The following is a 21,569-nucleotide window of genomic DNA, read 5'->3' on the forward strand; positions in this document are numbered from 1 at the left end:
TTTTTTGACTCCATGGAGCATCTTTTGGTTCACTTGCCATATGAGGCCAAAGTTGGAGGACCCGTTCATTTTCGGTGGATGTATCCATTTGAAAGGTAGAGTGTCTTATTTGTATAATTCGAATGTTTGAATGAAAAAAAATATTTCTACTCCTGGATTATTTATATATATATATATATATATATATATATATATATATATATTTAATATAATTTTATATATCTTCAACAGATTCTTATATCATTTGAAGAAAAAGGTGAAAAACAAAGCACGAGTTGAAGCCTCTATTGTTAATGCATACATTGTGGAGGAAGTCACCACTTTTACATCATATTATTTTGAACCTCATGTTCAATGCAAAAGGCGAAGAGCGGGCAGAAATGATGAGGGTCCTATTGATCCAAATGTTACCTCATTTTCAATTTTTAACTACCTTGGTCGACCAAGTGGACCATGTAAACAAAGATACTTAACTGGTAAAGAATGGCGAGCAGCCCAAACATATATTTTGCTAAATTGTCCAGAAGTATCATCATATTACGAGTAAGTATATATTTTTATTTTTATTTCTTTATTTTTTCAATTATTTGTGTAACAATATGTTTTTTTGAGTAGGATATTTACCAACTTATATTCTGAATTATCGGCACAAGAGTTCGATCGATTTTGTGAAGAAGAATTTGCTGCATGGTTCAAATCATATGTAAGTAAAAAATCTATATTTGTGTGATACATATGCATACTTTTAACAATTTGTGTTTTGACCTTAGGTTCAAGCTAATCAATCTCACCTTGAACAAGAATGGCTAATCCATCTGTCATGGGGTCCAAATTCATGCGTATGCACTTGGCCAGCATATTTCATAAATGGATATAATTTTCATACTCAAGACTATGGAATGGGCAAGAATACCATGAATAGTGGGGTGTGCGTATCGTCATCCAATGAAGGAGGTCCAAGTAATGATTTTTATGGTTTGTTGGATGAAATTATAGAAGTAGAATACTCAGGACCACAAATGCAAGTTATATTATTTATGTGTCGCTAGTTTGACCCTGTTAGAGGGATGAAAGTGCATCCACATTATAATTTAGTTGAAATAAATCATAAGAGATTTTATAAGAGATATGAACCATTTGTGTTGGCACAACAAGCAATTCAAGTATTCTATTCTTCATATCCGAGTTTGAAACGCGATAAGATTGATTGGTGGGATGTTTGTAAAACTAAAGCACGAAAAAAAATTGAGGCACGTTGGGAAAACATTGCATATCAACAAGAGGAAGTTTCAAACACCTTTCAGACTGAGGAATATATTATTCCAACTTTACGAGATCCCAACGGTGTAGTAATCAACGTAGATAGAAGTGAAATTGATGATGATGATGATGATGAGGAGGAGGAGGAGGAGGAGGAGGAGGAGGAGGAAGAGGAAGAGGAGGAGGAAGAGGAAGAGGAGGATGAGGATGATAATGACAATGATGACTTTGATTTTTGATGATGGGTAAGTTTTGTTAGCTTATTTAAAGAAATTTCCCATATTTTATTGTATATACTGTCTCTTTTATAATTTGATTTACTTTATCTGTTAACACATTGTATTTATTCGTACAGGTCATCAGAGGTCACATTTCATAAATTTCCCCTCCATCCTTTTCCATAATCTTTACATAAAAATGGTAAGTTTTTAATTATCCTTTGTTATGTATTAGATCTGTAATTAGCTTTATTAAATTGTTGAAATTTTCAGCATATATTTCGATGTGGTGGACGTAGACGGCGACCACAGGACCAGACACATCCATCACCTGCCAGTGAACCTAATCCACCCCCTACTCAAGCAGGCCCATCCCATGTGTCTTCTCCACCGGCATCATATTCCCCTGCCAGTGTACCTATGCCACCCCTTCATCAGCCGGGCCCTTCTCATGTACCTTCTACACCGGTTTCATATTCGCTGCCACAAGTACCTTACCCAGAACAGTTACCTGTCCACTCAGATCCTCCTGACTCAGCAAGAAACTCATTTGCTGAGTTTAGGAATGATAGAGCCCCTTTAGTCCCCATCGGTGATTCGTAAGTACTATAAAATATTTTATTTGTTAGATCTATCTTAATTATATAATATCATTATTTTGTAATTTAATGCAGCTTTGAAAATCCGGTACAAGTTGTTCGAGAAATAAATAGGATCGTGAACAACCATTGGGGAGGGGATTCTTTGACATATTCAAGCACTCCACCAGCCACAAAACAACTTTGGTGGAGCGAGTTCAAAGTAAATTTTCTTAACTTTACTTCAATTTTACAGTGATTATATAATAAAATAAATTTCTATTTCAGCGCTTAAATAATTGGGACCCGAATGATGAAATGGAGATACGAAGAATATTTAAAAAGAAATGTGGCGATCACATTAGACATGTATTAAGTCACGCAAAGAGTCGGCAGAAAAAACCAAACTTCATCACTGAAGAAAATTGGGAGAGGATCACTCTATTTTGGGCAACGGAGGAAAGTAAACAAAGGAGTGACCTGAATAGAATGAATCAATCTCACAATTATGGTGACTCAAGTGCTATATATGCGGGAGGCTCCATTAACATAGATGAGCATAGACGGAGAATGGTAATAGTTTCACTCTTTCACAAATTTTTAATATATATCAAATTATTTCGTTATTTGAAATAATGTTTTTTTAGACCAAGGAGACAGGGAAGGAGCCTTCTTTCATTGATGCTTTCACTCGCACTTTTAAAAAAAAAGATAACACATGGAGTGGGGCGAGAGCAAAAGCAGTCAAGGTTGGAATTAATTTTTATTTTACCTTATGATCCGGTAGTAAGAGTGGGCCCCCCCCACTTCCTGCAAAGTCAACGCCAAGTGGAAGTCACCGGAACAGCCGCTCACTCAGAGGAGAGTGTGGTCCGACCGGACGGACGGCCTTAGATGGCCGGTCCGATTGGACTGCCGGCCGGCCTATGGAATCGAGTACCCGGAGTGGTCCGGTCGGCTCGCACTTATAGTTGGGAGGCACCCTGTCAAATCGGGGTTTAAAGCAGCTTAAAAGGTCATGGACCGGTGACCTTTGGCACCACGCATGCCATAAAGCACCTACATGCTAGTCTCCACAAAGCACAAGTAAACCATCGCGGATGTCCGGCCAGCGTTTAGGTACCGTCCGCTCGGACTACAAGTTTGGAGCAAGGAAAAGGCCGGAGGATTTCTTTCTTTGACAACTGTAGGTTTCACGTGTGTGCCATGCTCCAAATCTTGTGACAGGGATTCTCTTGTCCCATCGAGGGCATGCTTGATCAGATCGATATGGGTCGTAAACTTTCCGACAGTAGCATTTAGAAAGGAAAGGGTAAGCTTCACGACCGCATACCTAGGATAAGACAGAGGACACTTATGCACTGGCACGCTGCCCAAACCTTTCCATGACTCATATAAAGAACTTGTTTCACCGACGGGATCCCTGCACGTACTACGAGACTTGGGAGCCACCTTATTCATCATCGTGAGTTTACCCGACTTGAGCGTCGAGGGTCGCCGCGGGAACCCCTTCCCGGCTCGACTTCCTTGCAGGTTAGCCGAGCATCGCGCCACCAGTGGAGATCTACATCATCGAGCTGTGGAGCGCCACGTGCTCAAGATCTGCGATTTGGTTGCGGAGATCAAATTGCCGTCTGTGGGAACGCACGCATTCGAACAAGAGCAATGGACGAGGTTGGACGACAGCACACGGTGGCGCTTTCAAGAACTCGAAGCTCTGGTCGAGATGAGGGCTGCCAAACTCGTGGAGCAAAGACAAAACATCAGCCGAATGGCGAGCAACAAGCAACATTCTGCGTCTGAGAGCGAAGCACCTCCACCACCATCGCATTCCGGGCCTTATTTCGCACCTGAGCCGCACCACTCAAGAGATAGAGGCTCTTGAGCACGAAATTCCAAGGCGGGATGACAGAAGAAAAAGCTCCCGGCGGACTCATCTCCGAGCGAATCAATCCCCAATTCCTGAGGCTATTTTACGAGACCCTCTACCCAAGCACTACGTGCCTTCGACAATCGGCGAGTACAATGGAACAACGGACCCGGATGATCATGGGTAAGTTTGATAACACACCACGCTCCATCAATACACCGATGGAGTAAAGTGTGCAGTCTTTCTTACCACTCTCTCTGGATCCTCGCGGTGGTTCCGAGGTGATTGGGATCCATCACTAGCTTCAAGGACTTCCGAACGGCCTTCCTCCACCACTTCGCCAGCAGATCGGCGTTATCGAAGACAAGTCGACTTGTTTGCCATCAAAGAGCGAGAGAATCGCTCGAGCTACATCCAGTGATTCAACCAAGTGGCGATGGATATCCCAACGCGAGACGATGATGAACGCCACGCAAGGCCTTGTGGATGGGGACTTCTTCCGCTCATCCGAAAGCCGCCCGAGATTACGATCACATGCTACATCGGCGCCAACGAATACATAAGCGTGAAGAAGCGCACCGCCGGAAAAAGGAAACTCCAACCGGCGCACTGCTCATGCCGAGAAATGTAACGCCGCCGCGAGCCCACCCGGAGGACCGAGGGTCAAGCAATTCGATCCCCACGCGATCGCATCGCACGACAAGAAGTGGTGCCGCTCGGTTCAAGCCAAAGAAGAGGTGGACCCTATGTTCGCCTCCATCCACCATCGGATACGCACAACACGAGGGATTGTCGAGTCTTCCCTTCGTGGCTAATCCTGTTCAGAAAGCGACGGCGGTCGCCTCCCATGAGACAAAGGGCTCATGGCCGGACCGGACCCGCGAGAGGCGACATCACCGACGCCTGATCGGCACCGATCCCCAAGACAGAGAATCGCCCGGGCGTCCCAGTCCGAACGTCCCCACTCGGGAGGAGAAAAAGGAGCAATACTTCCGGGCGAGATCAAGCGTTATGCTGGTGGGTCGTGGAGGAGACTCAACCGAGCCGAGAGGCGGGCGTCCGTGCTGCAGATCCAGCCGGCCTATCAGAGCCAAGAGCGGCGTGGACCGAAATCACTTCGGACCCGGGACTTAGAAGGAGTAGAAGTGCCCCACGACCGCCTGCTCATTAAAGCATAATAGCAAATTACATCATTCATCGATATTTGTTGACACGGGGCCTGGTCAACATCATATTCAAGAAGGCGCTCGATCAGTGCAAATTGATCGAGCCGAGTTGTCCCATGACGACCCCGCTCTACGGGTTAACGGCAAGTTCGGTTGATCGGACGAGATCCGATCGGCTACCTCACCTGGGAGAAGAGCCGCTCGGAGAACGGGACAATAAACTTCGTGGTGGTCGACTCTCCCTCATCCTACAACGTCATTTTGTGGGACGGCCGCCCTCCGAATTCCGAGTGGTTGTCTCAACCTTCCACCAGAAGATAAAGTTCCCGTGGAGGACAAAGTAGGAGAAGTGCGGGAGATCAGACCCAGCTCGGCGGGTATATAGAGATGATCGAGAAGCTTGTTCCGCCGAAGGCGCCCAATCAGGTACACGCCATAAGAAACCTCCCGCTTTAATTTATGATGAAAAGGAGGAAGTTCAGATCCATCCGACCCGATCGGAGGCCACGACTTTATCGCCTCGATCCGGAGGAAGAAAAGAAGGAGAAGTCGATCCAATGCCTCCAACGAAATCATGATATCTTCGTCTGGACGACACATGAGTTGCGAATTTTCGCCGAGCCTAGCGCAGATGAGTTGCATGTCCGAGCCGCCCGGTGAAGCGGAGGAAAAGAGATTTCGGTCTGAGGCGTAATGCCATCATCGGAAGTAGAAACTTACGGAGGGCCACATCTGCGAGGTCAGTTCCCTAGTGGCCGCCAACGTGGTATTGGTCTCCAAGCCGGCAAGTGGAGAGTTGCATCGACTTTCGGGACTTAAACAAAGCATGCCCCAAAGACTTTTATCCTCTGGATAGATCAGTTGGTGGACTCTACGGCTGAATTAATTGCATGCTCGACGCCTACCGGGGCTATCACAATCAAGAAAAAGTTAGCTTCGTAACGCCGGCGGCACATATTGCTACAATGTGATGCCGCTCGGATTGAAGAATGCCGGCCACCTATCAAGCTTGATGAACAAAGTGTTGGGGGCGATCGGGCGGAATCGGAAGTTTATGTGACGACATTCTTATCAAATCCTTCCGAGCCTCTTCAAGGACATGGAAGAAACCTTTCAAACGCTACGCAGATATGGCTAAATCCCGAAATGCTTGTTCGGAGCAAAAGCTTGGGATATATAGTGACCGAGCAATTGAAGCCAATCCTAGCAAGGTGAAAGCTGCAAGACATCGCCTCCAATCTGAGGAAGTCAGGTTAACGGTCGGATAACGCTTTGTCCGATTCATCTCCAAAACCGCCGAAGAGCCTACCATTCTTCAAGATCCTGCGAAGGCTACCAGGTTCCTGTGGGATGAGGAATGTGACCGATCGTTCAAGAATTGAAAACATATCTGAATTCTCTGCCTATACTTGCCAAGCCGATCGGGGTGAGTCACTTTATCTGTATCGTCGTCAATTGAGCATGTTGTAGGCTCGGCACTTGTGAGGACCAACCGGTGTATTTTCTAAGCCACATTTTAAAAGATGTTGAATCTCGTTACACCGGGCTCGAGAAGTTGGCCTTTGCTTTGATTCTAGCCGCTAGCCGACCATATTTCTTGGCTCACACCATCATCGTCCGGACAAACAGTCCACTAGGAAGAGTGTTGAATCCGGAAGCGTCGGACGGCTCATCAAGTGGACGACGGAACTAAGTGAATTTGACATCCAATACCCTCTCGGCAATCAAAGCGCAATCCTTGGCTGATTTTGTGACCGGTCCAGAGGCCAGAGCCGGAAGCTGGAGGATATATGTGGATGGGTCTTCCACTCGACTCGGAAGTGGGATTGGAATATGGTGATCTCACCTCAAGAAGAAAAGATGCACCTATCCGTCCTGGACTACAAAGCCACCAACAATGAGGCAGAGTCCGGCTTGCAGGAAGCTCGGCATGTTGGAGCTGGTCGGGTGACACTCTATTCTATTCACAGTCACCTTTGAAATCAACAGCGTTTGGCTTAAGCTCTCGCTGAAGCCTTTGAAAAACTCAAAGCTACTTTCCGAGAGGTCCTTATTGTAAAGATTCCCCGGAGAAGATGAGTTAGCCAAACTAGCAAGTTCTATAACGCCGCCGCCATTCAGAACCAATTGAAAATCTACTGTTACGTCGACCGAATGGAAGGCCTCACATTTCCAAGCGAGAGGACACCCATCATAGAGTTCCTCCGCTCGGGAGCCACATCGGTCGATGAAGCCCAGCTGCTCGAGGAGGGGCGGTCGGTTCACACTCATCGGTGATCAGCTCTACAAGGCTTTCTCTCGCCCATTGTTGAAGTGTGTGAGCTCGGAAGACTCGTTACATCCTCCAAGAGGTACATCAAGGATCGTGAGGACATCCGGGCGGACGATCACTAGCCAAGAAGATTTTGCTAGCTGGATACTTTTGGCCCTTACAAAAGACGCCGGACAAGATCTACTTGCCTTTCATGCGAGGTATCACAATGTCTCCCACCGACGGCGGAGGAGATGAAGGCATCAACCTCATGTCCGTTCGATCAATGGGGAATGGATATCGTGGGTCCATTTCCTATGGCGATCGGCAAAGGAAATTTTGCTAGTAGCGGTGGATTATTTCTCCAAGTGGGTGGAGGCCGAGCCACTGGAGATCACCGAGCGGATGGTCAAGAAATTCATGCAACATATCATCATGAGGTTCGGTATCCTCGCGATTGGTTTCCGACAGGCGGCAATTCACGGGGAAGGTGCCGAAGATTGGTGCAAAAGCTACGGATCGAGCAACACTTCACGTCGTGGCTTATCCCCAAGCCGGTCAAGTAGCCAATCGAAATTCTCCGTATTCGCGCTCGGCTCGACCACGTGGGAGGAAGTTGGCCGGAAGTGTCGGGCGTTTTATGGGCCATCCAACGACGCCAAAAGAAGGACGAGTCAGCTGCTCCATTTGGTATCTGAGGCCGTCGTTCGGTCGGTCGTCCAATCGGATCGATGTTATGATGAAGGCAAAGCGGAGAAACATGGGCTGGATTTGGTCGACGAAGGCGTGCAAAGGCATCCGTTCGGTGATGGCCTATCGTCAACGAATGAAGCAAAACTACAACCGACGCATTCCCGGATCATTCCGGTGGCGACCGGTGCGGAAGAAAGTCAAGCCGTGGCGTCGGCAAGCTTGAGGCCCGCAAGGTGTCCTTCAAAATCATCGAAAGCTCGCTCGGTATTATTTGGAGGATGAGGACGGTGGCGGCTAGCGGTAGTGGGCGCGAACCACCTCCAATTTACCGCGGGTGAAAGGTGTGCCTATGTAAATCATCCTGTACATTTTTCGATTGATGACCGGAAATGCAGAAATGAAAAGTCAAGAGCGAATATAAGGCATTATCATCGAGGAACGACCGGAGGTAAATGGGTCGAGCCAAACGCTCGAGGAACGAAGGCCGTGCCGTTCGGACGGAGGCAAATTATTCGAGCCAAAATGCCCGACGAAGACCCTGAGCCGTTCGGCCATGAACGTTCTCGAGTTGGGTGAAAGGTGCGCTAAGTATAAACTTATATACTTTTTGGTCGCCTATGTACTTGCGATGCGAGTAGAAAGATGAAAGCAGGTATCCTCTGAAAGGAAGGCCAAGGTCGCTCGACCAGTAAGAATTAGCCTTAAAGGTCGTCTAGCGGACGTTAAACCGTATGAGCCGCGGCTATAAATATCCCGGCCGACGAGCCCGTCGTTAAAGATCGAGAGCCGGCGACCGCTATAAATATCGCTAACGAGCTCCGTCGTTAAAGATTGAGAGGCGCTACCGACCGGCCTATAAATATCACGACGAGCTCCGTCGTTAAAAATCGAGAGGCAGGCTCTATAAATAATCCGGCGGACGAGCGAGTTAAAATCGAGGAGGAGGCGTCTATAAATAATCGGCGAATATAGATAACCGCAATTATTATTATTCTCCGAGTCGGACCGGCGCTAATTGCCGCTCGGACTCGAGGTATAAAAGGTTCGGATCGGCTTATAACGAGCGATTACGGCTAGTAGCGAGAATGATATTCGAACGGAAGAGCTGGGGGAAAACACTTGGCAAGAATGCACCCCGAATGCCCAAGGTATGATGTGATAGAAGACGAGCGGACAGTACAAGTGTTAGCAAGGGAACAGTGTCAAAAGATAGAGTACACGAAAGGAAAGCATTTCATTAAAATTAAAACCTTAGGCCGAGTGGCCTAATACAAAAAGGTTCATGTTCAGCCGAGCGGCGAAATTACAAGAATTACTCGATGTAGTCGTAGAGGTCCCTCGGAATGTTGCTTAGAAGCTCCACTTGATCACCGGCTGGAATATTGGTGGACTCCGGAAGAAGGCCCTTCGACTTCAGATAGGTCATAGTGGCCGTAATGGCCAAGTCGAAAGCCGAGTACATCCGCTCGCAAATTTTCTCCGAGAACTCGGGCGATCGGATGTGGCTTTGTCGGAGAGCGGCGACTCGGCTCGGCTCGGCATCTGGTATTCTTTGAAGGTTGCAGGAGCTTGTGAGGCCTCATTCAGACGTTCAATCTTCTCCGCATCGGCCGAGCGGCCTGCCTTCTCCTGCGTCAGCTCCTTTATCTTCAACTCCAGGCCCGGGCCTCACATTTCTTCTCCGGATCGGAGATGGCTGTGTTCTTCCGTGGTGGCGAGTTATCTTTGTGTCAAGCGACTTGACTGTCGCTCGGACTCGGCTAGGGCGTGGGCACAGTCACTGTTTTCTTCTGCTCGCGGCTAGTAGAGTTTGAGCCCTCTTCACTCTTTTTGCATTTCGGAGTAGGAAGGGCCTTGGGAGCCCGGACCGCCTGCCGCCTGCAGTTGTCTTATCTCCTCGTCCGCCATAGCCAAGCGCTGGAAACTGCTATCTCTTCCACCCATCTCTGAAGCAAGAAGACCCGGTTGTTAAAAGCCGAGCTGAAATATTTAGGCAAAACTTGAAAAAACAACAAACTTACCCCCGTAGCCGCTTGCATGTGGCTGTCGGCTAAGTTCCGGAGGGGGATCATTGCCACGCGCGCCCGAGCGTCGGCCCACATCTCGACAAGGGGCCCTTTCAAAGTGTGCTGAGGCTGATGCCTGCAAGATTACAGAGTTCCTGTACCCGTGACTTGACATCGCTTCAGGAAATCGGCTAACCGAGGATGGATGGCTTGGGATCAAAGACGCAAAGCCGCGTGGCGAACAGTGAAGCCATTGTTGGAAAGCTAGAGGTTGGCATGACTAAGCGTAAAGTTCAGGCGAACTAAGAGCCCTTTCCTTCGTACTCGGCACACACATCAAGCATTCTCTTTGCGATGTTTATTCCTCCACACCTTCCTATGAGGCGGTCGACATTGGATCGCTACGACATTATAGAAAGCAGTTTCAACACTGCTGCATGGTGGTGATGACAACATCAGCCTACCATAATTTGCATAAAATCTATCCTTTTTATTGTCCAATCGATGGTCCATGCGATGTATTGCAGTGAAGAAAGAAATTCGCTTAGCAATTAAAGCAAGTCCTTACCAAAGCCGGTCGGAAGTGGGGTCCGTATAGGACTCAGCCCAAAATGTACATCACTCCCTCGTGAAGAAGTTTGTTGATGTCGAGCCGCAGGCCGGCTAGTACATTTCGCGTGAAGATAATCCGGTCGGGTCTTGAATTTCTTCAACTCGGGAGTAGGAGGTAGATGACTTGCCACTGGGTCGGAAAGTTTGGTGACTGGGCATGCGGATATAGAATAATAGTCCTTCCAATGTTTATTGGAAGTGGGTAGTTTATTGAAGAAGACCAAACCGGGCTGAACATAAAGGTGCGGCTCGGCTTGCTTAGGATAATAAAAATAAAGAAGACCTTCGGTCGGAGGGAATGTTGTGAATCTTAAACAAAACGACAACGCCACGGAGGCGGAAGGTATTGGGTACTAAACTTCCGAGCGGCACGCTAAAAGACGTCCGCTATAAAAGGATGTACGGGAACCGCAGACCGTGATAAATTGGTCGCGAACAGAAACCACAGCGGTGATGCAGCGTGGCGGCGGAGACCGGCCAGCGAACCCGATATCCTCGGGATTTGAAATTGTCGTAATATATCAAAATCCCGTTGTTCAAGCGGGATCGCGTAGTATACCATGGGCCTAGGGATTGTTCTTCGAGATGAGAGGAACTGGCCATGATCCGGACAGGAGAAATCAAAAAAGGAAGTTCCAAAGACGAAGGAATGGAATTTCAAAGACTGGAGCTAGGGGAAGAAATGCGAATTAGATACCGGAAAGGAAGGAGGAGAGATCTAAAACCTTACTGAGGGGAGATGAATCGAGGAGAGGCGCCGGAGAGCGTCAGAAGGCAGCAACAAGAACGCCGGAGCTCCACAGCGCAGAGAGCAACAGTAGAGGTAACGGAGGCGTGTGAAGGCGAGAAGGAAACGAAGAATTTATAGGGTGAGGGCCGGTCGGCCTCCACCGTCGGATCCAGGTCACGGGAATCAATGCATACATCTAGCCGTTTATTTCGAATTGCTTTGGTCACATCCAAATATCATGCAACCGCCTCCGTACTCTGATGGCATTGCTCCACGTGGCAGTCAATCGTTCGGAGCATTTAATGAAGGTATGGTCGACGTTGATGTCAAAGATTTGCGCAGAACGCGAGGAGATCCGGCGAGAGCCATCATTGATGCATTCAAGGATATCTCTGCCGCTGACCGGGCGGAGAGTAGTAGCAGGGAGGAGCCGTTCGGCTAGACTCACAGTCCAGTCAGTCGGACTATGCGCCTCCTTCGACTAGACTTGAAGGGAAGGCAAGTGATCCGGTAGTAAGAGTGGCCCCCCCCCACTTCCTGCAAAGTCAACGCCAAGTGGAAGTCACCGGAACAGCCGCTCACTCAGAGGAGAGTGTGGTCCGACCGGGCGGACGGCCTTAGATGGCCGGTCCGATTGGACTGCCGGCCGGCCTATGGAATCGAGTACCCGGAGTGGTCCGGCCGGCTCGCACTTATAGTTGGGAGGCACCCTGTCAAATCGGGGTTCCGACGCAGTTAAAAAGGTCATGGACCGAGCTGACCTTTTGACCGACCACAGTCATAAAGCACCCCTGTCTGTTAGTCTCCACAAAGTACAAGTAAACCACTGCGGATGTCCGGTCGGACGTTTAGGTACCTGTCCGCTCGGACTACAAGTTTGGAGCAAGGGAAAAGGCCAGAGGATTTCTTTCTTTGACAACCTGTAGGTTTCACGTGTGTGCCATGCTCCAAATCTTGTGACAGGGGATTCTGCTGTCCCATCGAGGGCATGCTTTGACTGTATCGATATGGGTCAGGTAAACTTTCTGACAGCCGCGTACCTAGGAAAGGACAGGTAAGCTTTCTGACAGCCGCATACCTAGGATAAGACAGAGGACACTTATGCACCTTGGCACGCGTGCCCAAACCTTTCACAGCTCTATATAAAGAACTTCAGGTTTCACCGACGGGGGATCCTGGGTACGTACTCTGAGACTTTGGGAGCCACCTTATTCATCGTAGTTTACCTGACTTGAGCGTCGGAGGGTCGTCGCCGGGAACCCCCTTCCCGGCTCGACTTCTGTGCAGGTTAGCCGGAGCATCGCGCCACCAGGTGGAGATCTACATCATCGAGCCAGGGAGCGCCACGTGCCCAGCGTCTGTTGATTTCTGGTTCGGACAGGATCACCTTAATATATGGTTTAAATTTAATTATTTACCTACCATTATTGTCTTAATATTATATGTGTTTCTATTATATCTAATCAATATCGTATGTGTTTTACAAAACAGGAAAAATATGATCAACTCGAGCTAGCTCAAACATGCTCACAAGCTGGTATTGATAGTCAGGGGTCTGAGGAGTCTGTTGGCAATAATTTGAGTTTATGGTTAGAGGCCAGTGGAGGACCAAAAGGGGGAAGGATATTGGGGATGGGTTCCTTGAGTAGAACCCAAAGATTAGTTGGAACTTCTTCCTCCACATCAGCACTTACGACCCAAGTAAATACCTTGACTGATGAGGTTAGCCATCTGAAGGAAATAATTTCGCAAAGAGACCAAGAAAGGGTGCAAAGAGACCTAGAACGGGCTAATTTGGAGAAAGATATTAGAGAAATGCGCCGACAACAAGAATTAATCATGCAAAACCTTCAGTTGAGCTCCGCTCAAAGTCAGAATCCTCCCAATGATGACGATGATGATGCCTACGATGATAACGATGATGGCGGTGATGATTTTTGATAATTTTAATAATGTATGATGATTTTTTTTTCTTATGTTTACTGCTTTACACATTAATCAATGGTTTTTTAACTTTTCAATTCTGCCATTTGTAGGTTAAGTCTGTTGTCTTCTTGCACTGTTCCACTGTCAATGTATGAGATGACTTATCTTTGACGTAGACTAATCTATATGATTCTTAGTTGTGTACCAGTAACAAAATTAAAGCATAATTAGGCAATATGAATGAAGTCTCTAATACTCTGACTTTATTTTTTTCCTGATTTGATAATGTTGTTTGTGCAGGTCTCAAGTTGGTCTGATCTCAGTGTAGTTGAAGACAGCTGTATTTGTTCACCTCTTTTCGGTATTCCTAAGTTCTTTAATATGCATTGACTGATCTATATATAAAGTTAGCTTTAAATAATTATGTTATAGTTGTTTAATTATATAAAGTTAACTTTAAATAATTATGTTAAAATTAGCTTTAAATAGTTGTTTAATTGTGTTCATTCTTTTTGATAAGTTGCTCTTTCTTGTTTTGTCTTCAATGATAATGATGCATAAAAGTTCTGAATTTGATCTATGTATAGTTTCAAAACTATATAGATACATAAAAGTTTTATATTTCATCTAGAATTACATTACACTATTCTAAAATTCTTTACTAGATAACGATGCATCCTCCTACCTTAATATTTTGTAAAGAGTTGTTAAAAATGTGCTAAAGTTATTCATATGAAATTGTCAACTAGTTAACACAATGAAATGAACAATTATTTTAAACATCCTTTAGTTTACATTAAATATCAACCAAAGACAAAACTATAAATTCAGCAAATTAAAATGAAAAATAAAGTTAACTAAGTGAGAAAATTTAAACCCTAATATCATACTTCACAATATCTCTTTCTCTTTCTCTCTATATGATGTGTCAATTATATTAGGTTGTATCGTAGTTACGATACATGTACTTAGCTTCAAAATAATTCTTATAATTTTATTTACCGTTGTTATGACATGGATGATTCATATCGTTGGTAAATATGACTTTTATTAGAATTAGGGCTTTTATTAGAATGTTTAAGGAATTTCACATTTATGTTTTGTTTCCAATTATTCTTTTTACATGGCCATATCGTATAATATTTACAATCTTTCTTGTTAGACATGATCTAGTTTATTTGTTTGTTGTTATGTAGGCAAAGGAGATTTGATGGGGATCAAAGATTTTGTGACACTTGAAGATGACTATATGTATTCTTAGTGTTGTTGGTTGGATGATGGATTTATAAAACATTGGGTTGTTGAACTTTGTATCATATTTTCTAGTAGCTTGAACAAGATGGATATTGTAAACTTTGTTGCAAACTTTATACTTCTTGAATTATGAGTTGATCGATGTGTTGAATGTTAAATTTGTATGTGTTGAATGTTAAATTAGGATGTGTTGAATGCATATTATTTGTTATTTGAATTTGGTTTGTATGTATTTGGATTGTATTGTAGAAAGAAATTGAAGCTGGAAAAAATTATTTGAAATAGGGACGAATTTGGCAACGAAAATTATTTGTCCCAATTCTATCGTAATTTGGGACAAAATTATTTTCGTCCCAGAATTCGTCCCAGATTTTGGGACGAATTTTGGGACGAATCCACAAAATTCGTCCCAAAATTCGTCCCAGAATTTGGGACGAATTCTGGGACAAAAATTTATCTTGTGTGTAAGGAACTTGGCAAGTTTTTGTTGCGAAATTCGTTGTCAGTTTTGCAACAAATTTATTATTCGTTGCAAAATTAGGAACAAAGATGGCAACAAAAATAATTTTGTCACCGAATTTGTCCCCAAATTCGTTGCAATATTAGGGACAAACTTGGCAACAAAATATAATTTGTCACCGAATTCGTCCCCAAATTTGTTGCAAAAATCAAGACAATTTTGGCGGAAAATTTATGTAAATTCGTCCCTAAATTTGTTCCTAGGTTTGCAACAAAAACAGTTTTCGTTGCAAATTTCTATACTTTTTTGCAACGAATTTGGGGACGAAAATTTTTTTCGTCCCCAAATTTGCAACAATCCATAATTCGTTCCAAAAGTTGGCATCAACCATTTTGGGACGAAAAAATTTTCGTCCCAAATTTTGTCGCAAAAATTTTTGCAACGAATTTTTTTTCAAAATTCGTCCCCAATTTTGTCCCGAAATCCTTTATTTTTTGTAGTGCCGCTTGGCCCAACAATAGAGCATGCAGACAATGGATTTCCAGCCGGGCGGCTCTCCTGCTCGGCCCGACAACGGCCAGCACGTGGACAGTGGAATTTCGGCCGAGCGGCTATTCCGCTCGACCAAGCAACAGACACAGCAGACTATCTTTCGATATCCTTTTGAGAGCTAGTACTGCTGACAGGCGGCATGGTCAGATAGAGGATCGTATGACGGAAGCTTCCACTGTAACTTCAAAAATATGTTCAGCCCGTTAAGGTACTATGTCAGAGACACTTTATTGATAAGTCTTTTCAGGGAAAGTTTTGAGAAGCGTGCTCGCCTTAGGAAGCATGTACGCGCGCTACCGGAGCTCTATATAAAGAGGGGTCCAAGCATCGACAAAGGTACGTAATACATGCAATATTTTACTGTTGCGCTACAGTTTTCTTGTTGCTCCGCTTACTGCTTCTTCTTATTCTTCGTCGGAGACTGATTTGAGCGTCGGAAGGTCATCGCCGGGACCCCTTCCCTAGCTCGGCATTGACGTCAGTTATGTTGCAGGTCGAAGCGAAGTCCACAAGAGATCAACGGAAGCATCACATTCCCAGTATCTATCTCATCAACTTTCAAATATGATCAACCGCTATACCCGGCAAAATTCATTTGACTACTAATATGTATGACCGGCTAAAAAACTAAAGATTACCAGCTATTTTCTTTGGCTAGTAGTCCTTTCTTTTAATATGTCTATGAATTCAAAAAAAAAAAATATTCTAAAGGATACAATCTATCTACTCATCTATAGGGACAGGCCTAGCTTAATCTTTGTTACTAATTTTTATTGGAAACTAATTTATCATGAAGAATTAGATTCCAATATAATGATAAATAAATTAATTGAGAGTAGTTTCTCATAAAAGTCATAGTAAGCAATTGCAACAAATAAAACAAACATTACTTGCTAATGATGCTCCAGGGGCTAATTGTGTGTGTTTTTAATTATGTCAATCTCACTTGGATAAGAAGTATCTCACATATATTAGTAGGCTAAGATCAATTGAGTAGTGCGACGACTTTAAAGGGGGCGGAGTGAATAACGTAATAAAAAAATTTAGTTAGATATATGGAACCACAATTGTAATTATAATGTGGTTTGAAGTCCAATCATGATGATTAGAAAACCTTAATTGTTGTAGGTTTTTAAACTCTCTCCTCACATATTCTTGTGTTTGAATGTGGATGAACAAGTAGCTTGGCAACCACCTCGACCGATCTTTTTAAAATTCAATAGGTTGGACTGAATGAGCTTAATTTTCTTCTAAGAAAGAGAGTTTTATACAGGTGAATGGTAGAGCATCAGTGTCAGGACAAGTTATGCTTAGGTTACAAGTCCATTTGCCCTCAAAAACCTAATCACATAGAAGGTTTTAAGAACCAAGAATGCACGTGACCACTAATATGGTGGCAAAAGACAATTTACTTATCCCAGTACATCTGTCACTCTATTCTCAGGTCAATAAAAAAAGATAAATCACAAATAACTAATGATGAAAATAAGAATGAGGCAGCATAATACAATTAAATTAGGAACTATATCAAAGATTAGTACTAATGATGAAATATATATACACTAGTCCGTTACTGTTACAATCTCATTACCAATCATATATGCGTATATATTGATATTGATTGCAATAGCAATCGATTAAGGATGAAAATTATCAATAAAGGAATTATTTTTTATTGACATTAGATTTTCCATATTTCTTTTTCCATTTATAACAAAGTCAAATTGATATATTTTGTTTACATGTATCTACGAGTGTTTGATTCAATCTGTTTTAATTTAAAATTTTAGTCCGATTTATTTGTCCGAAAGTTTTTTTTAAAAAAATATTATTTATTTTAATTAAATCGGTTTGATTTTTATTATGAATTTTACAAATCAACTAATTTTTTAAAATAATAAAAAATATATTTTTTATTTTTTATTAAATTGATTATGTTTATAAAAATTTTAATAGTTTTTATTTTTTTAAAAAACATTTGATTATATTGATAACTACCATTTAAATAATTAGAACTCTAATAATCAAACTGAATGGTCATTGCTTTAGTTGTTTCTCGGACTAATTGTGCAATAATTAGGTTAAAAATTTACTATAGGAGATTTTTCCTTAAATGAGAAATGGACCTAAGAATGTTACCGTTTAGATGAACATCCATTAATACTTTTAGATTTATCCTAATGGATGGTGAAAAATTTCCATGAAGCCAGTCGGTTCAAAAAGTTAAATAATTGATGTCAATTAAAAAGTACAATCGTTAAAGGATATGAGATTCGAATCTTAACTGGAATATATTGTAGTTCTTTCCGTGAGAAATGAGTTAGTTAGTCGTATGAATGAACCTTAATAACTATTTTTCAATTTATTTTAATGGTCGATGGTAACATTTTATTAGATCAAATCGATGATTTTTAAAATTAACCATTTCAAAAGTGAATAATGTAAAAAAAAAATTATCAAAGTTTTTTTAAAATATTTGGTATAATAATTTATAATTTTATAAAAAAAAATTCCTTTCTTGTGTATTTCTTCAAATGCATATGCCTGGTACAAATTCTTCTCGCGGACAGTAGAAGTACTAATTTAAAAACAATTCCGACGGAATACTTAAACTTAATTATCTTGCCGTTAAACTCATAAAAAAATAATAATCTTCATTTCTTGAGTATGAAACATGCCAGAAGATGTGTCTTATAGCAGAACACTGATGGCAGGGGCGGAGCTAGGATATTGGTTGAGTGTAGACAATAATATAATATATTTAATAAAGCAAAATAAAATTAAAATTTTATAATTGTAAAATTATGCATGATATGGTATAAAATCAAAGATCAACAGAGACTAAGCAATATATATATTGAGTGTGTCTCATTGGAAAGAACTAGAGAAAAGAATAGTTAATCATGTTTCGTTATATAATAGAACAGAACATGATACATAGAAGCTGATATAATAATTAAACCCCAAATGGCAAAATGAAAACTAACCCGATGAGCTTGTCCAACCGGATTAGCCTCCCTAATATAAAAAAAGCTATCTATTCCACCATCTTCAAATAGATTCTTGGCTATGAGATGCACTCAAAAATTCTTCATAATTTTCAAATATTAAGACAGCATCCTCCACATTGAAATCTGCATAGAAATAACTGCAAATGAATCAGACAAATTAACACTTGCTATCAAAATTCAAAATGGAAAGCTAAAATTTATAGTGATAACTTAACATATTCAGCATTAGTAGAACTACATGATTTTTTAAAGAATATATTTACTAACTACATGATTTTTTAAATAATATATTAATTTCAAAGGAGGGTTGTAAAGATTTTAAGTCAAGAAATTAATTCTTTTTGTTAACAAAGCATGCACTATAAAATCAAATATGACAACATAATTACCTTACAATTGTTCTTTTCGAGTCTTCATATTTTGAAACTTTTGTATAATAGCTTCATTATCAACCTTTAGAAATATATCTTTCTCTACATAGACAATAAGACTATCATTCATCCAATCATCACTCATTCGATTGCGCAACCTGTCTTTCACAATTCTCATGGCAGAAAACACTCTCTCTACTGTCGCAGTCGCAACCGGTAAAATTAATGCTAATGTCAAAAGCTTAAAAACCAATGGATACACCATATTTTTCTTTGACATAACTAACTTCTCTGAAAGATCACCGAGGCCTTTCAATCCTTGAAATGTTTTGTTAGAACGCATATCACATATATATGTTTCAAGTTGATCATCAAGTACGAGAAGATCAAATCTTGAGAAATCTTGTGGATAAAACTCAGCCAATTGCAACACTTTTTTCTTGTCAAAAGCCAAAAAAGAGTTTTGTGGACACAAACAAGCTACACAAAGAAGTAACTCTGTACTTGCCTCGGAGAAACGATTATTTAATTCTTGAAGTTGCATATCAATAACACCATAGAATAAATCAACTCGATAGTGATGTAAATTTGTTACTTCTGGTGGATTACGATGGGGACGACCACGTGGTGCCCAACGTGTGAACATATCATCCATTTTGAGACAATCAATGTAATGTTGTTGACAAAAATAGTGAACCTTTTCTAAAAATGAATCCCAACCATCTTCTCTCATATTTTGGAGTCGGTGTTTGCATACTTGTACCAAATCCATTGCATTTACAATATCCTGATCTTTCTTTTGTAATGCTGTCGACAATTCACTCGAAATCCCTAAGACATGTTTCATCAAGTGTAGATTAAATGCAAAATCAAATGAAAGTATCGATTCCAATAAATTAAATGCCTCAGTTTTTTGATCAGGAGAACTAGAATCATCTTCTGAAATCACTTCAAGCACATCAATGACAGCAGAGAACATAGAAATCAAACTGATCAAAGAATTGTAATGTGACCCCCAACGTGTATCCCCAGCACGTTGAAGGGTAGTTTCTTGATTAAGTCCTCGACCACTTGAAATTTCACCACTCTCCAATGCCTCAACAATAAAATCTGAATGTTTCTCCTTAAGAAGATCAGAACGTTTGCAAGATGATCCAACAACATTTACCACATCACCAACAATACGAAAGAAATTAGAAATCGGAAGATTTTTCTTGGCCACAACTATAAGGGCTAGTTGAAGCTGATGGGCAAAACAATGTATATAAAATGCACATGGGTTCTCCTTTAAAATGAGTGCTTTTAGACCATTAAATTTACCTTGCATATTACTTGCTCCATCAAAACCTTGTCCTCTCACATTAGCTATACTCAAATTATATTTAGAGAACATCTTATCAATAGCAGCTTTAAGTGAGAGTGCTGTAGTACTAGTAACATGTTCAATTCCAATAAAACGCTCATTTACATGCCCACTACTATCCACATAGCGCAAAACAACTGACATTTGCTCCTTCATTGATACATCACGAGATTCATCAACTAAAATAGAGAATAATGAATTACTAATATCTTTGATAATAACATTAATTGTTTCAGTTGCACAAGCCCTTACTATATCCTTCTGAATATCCGGTGATGTTAACTTGCAATTTTTTGGGGCATTTTTCAATATCACATCATTAATCTCTTTATTATGAGCACCTAAAAACTCCAGTAGAATAAGAAAGTTACCTGGATTAAGAGAACCTTCAGTCTCATCATGACCTCGAAATGAATTCCCTTGTCGCAACAAAACTCTGATACAATCAATCGAAGCATTGAGACGGATACGATAATCATTTCGCATTTGCTTTGACTGTTTGTGCAAAATTGATTGAATGTGCTCATCTTGATTCATCAAAGCTTCACAATTCATTCGAGCTTTATGATGTTCACTATCATGTTGGCCAACATGAATATATAATCTATCTTTACCCTTCCAATTTGTGAATCCTTCGCTAACAAAAGTCTCTCCTCCTGCTTGTTTTCCTTTAGTTGTCTTGAAGAGATAACAATACAAACAATACGCCGCATCTTTTTCTATACTATATTCCAACCAATCACCAAATTCCTTAAACCATGAAGGATTAAACCGTCTAAATTGGCTTACTCCAAATTTTCGTTTTGGGAATTCATAACTTGAAGGTTGACATGGGCCCTTTTGCAAATATCTCCTTCGAACTTGATCCCTAATGTTAGCATTATAAGAACAAATTGGAATCCTTAGTCCAGGATCTGCCGGTAATTGTGAAAAATCAAATTCTCCAACTGTAACATCTCCAATATTTTGTTCTTCTGGTTCTGGAGTTTTTCTTTTAAAAAATCTATGCATTGTAGACATAGTGATTTCCTAATTAAAAAAATTAAAAAATGAATTAACAATCCAAACTATAACATTAGTAGCTCTTAATTTTGTAAGCATATGGTAGAAAACAAAATAATATACAAATAACTAATATTAGTTGTGGAAACAGACTTAGAACTTAGTTTTCTATTAGTATGACAACTCCAGCAGAAAGGCTAAGATTTAAGCACATTGACATGGAATGAATTCAGATAAATCAACATC

General features: G+C 41.7%; 1 protein-coding gene across 1 annotated transcript; it reads right to left on the minus strand.

The window, feature by feature from the left end:
• Positions 1-18,627: 18,627 nt before the first annotated feature.
• LOC121980112 (zinc finger MYM-type protein 1-like) lies at positions 18,628-21,332 on the minus strand. The gene is made up of 2 exons (XM_042532078.1): positions 18,982-21,332; positions 18,628-18,724 (listed from the first exon to the last, which is right to left on the minus strand). Exons 1-2 carry the CDS (start codon positions 21,330-21,332, stop codon positions 18,628-18,630), a joined length of 2,448 nt encoding a protein of 815 aa, XP_042388012.1.
• Between the last annotated feature and the right edge of the window lie 237 nt (positions 21,333-21,569).

The sequence above is a fragment of the Zingiber officinale genome, chromosome 5A (genome assembly GCF_018446385.1).
Source record: "Zingiber officinale cultivar Zhangliang chromosome 5A, Zo_v1.1, whole genome shotgun sequence".
NCBI classification, from domain to species: domain Eukaryota; kingdom Viridiplantae; phylum Streptophyta; class Magnoliopsida; order Zingiberales; family Zingiberaceae; genus Zingiber; species Zingiber officinale.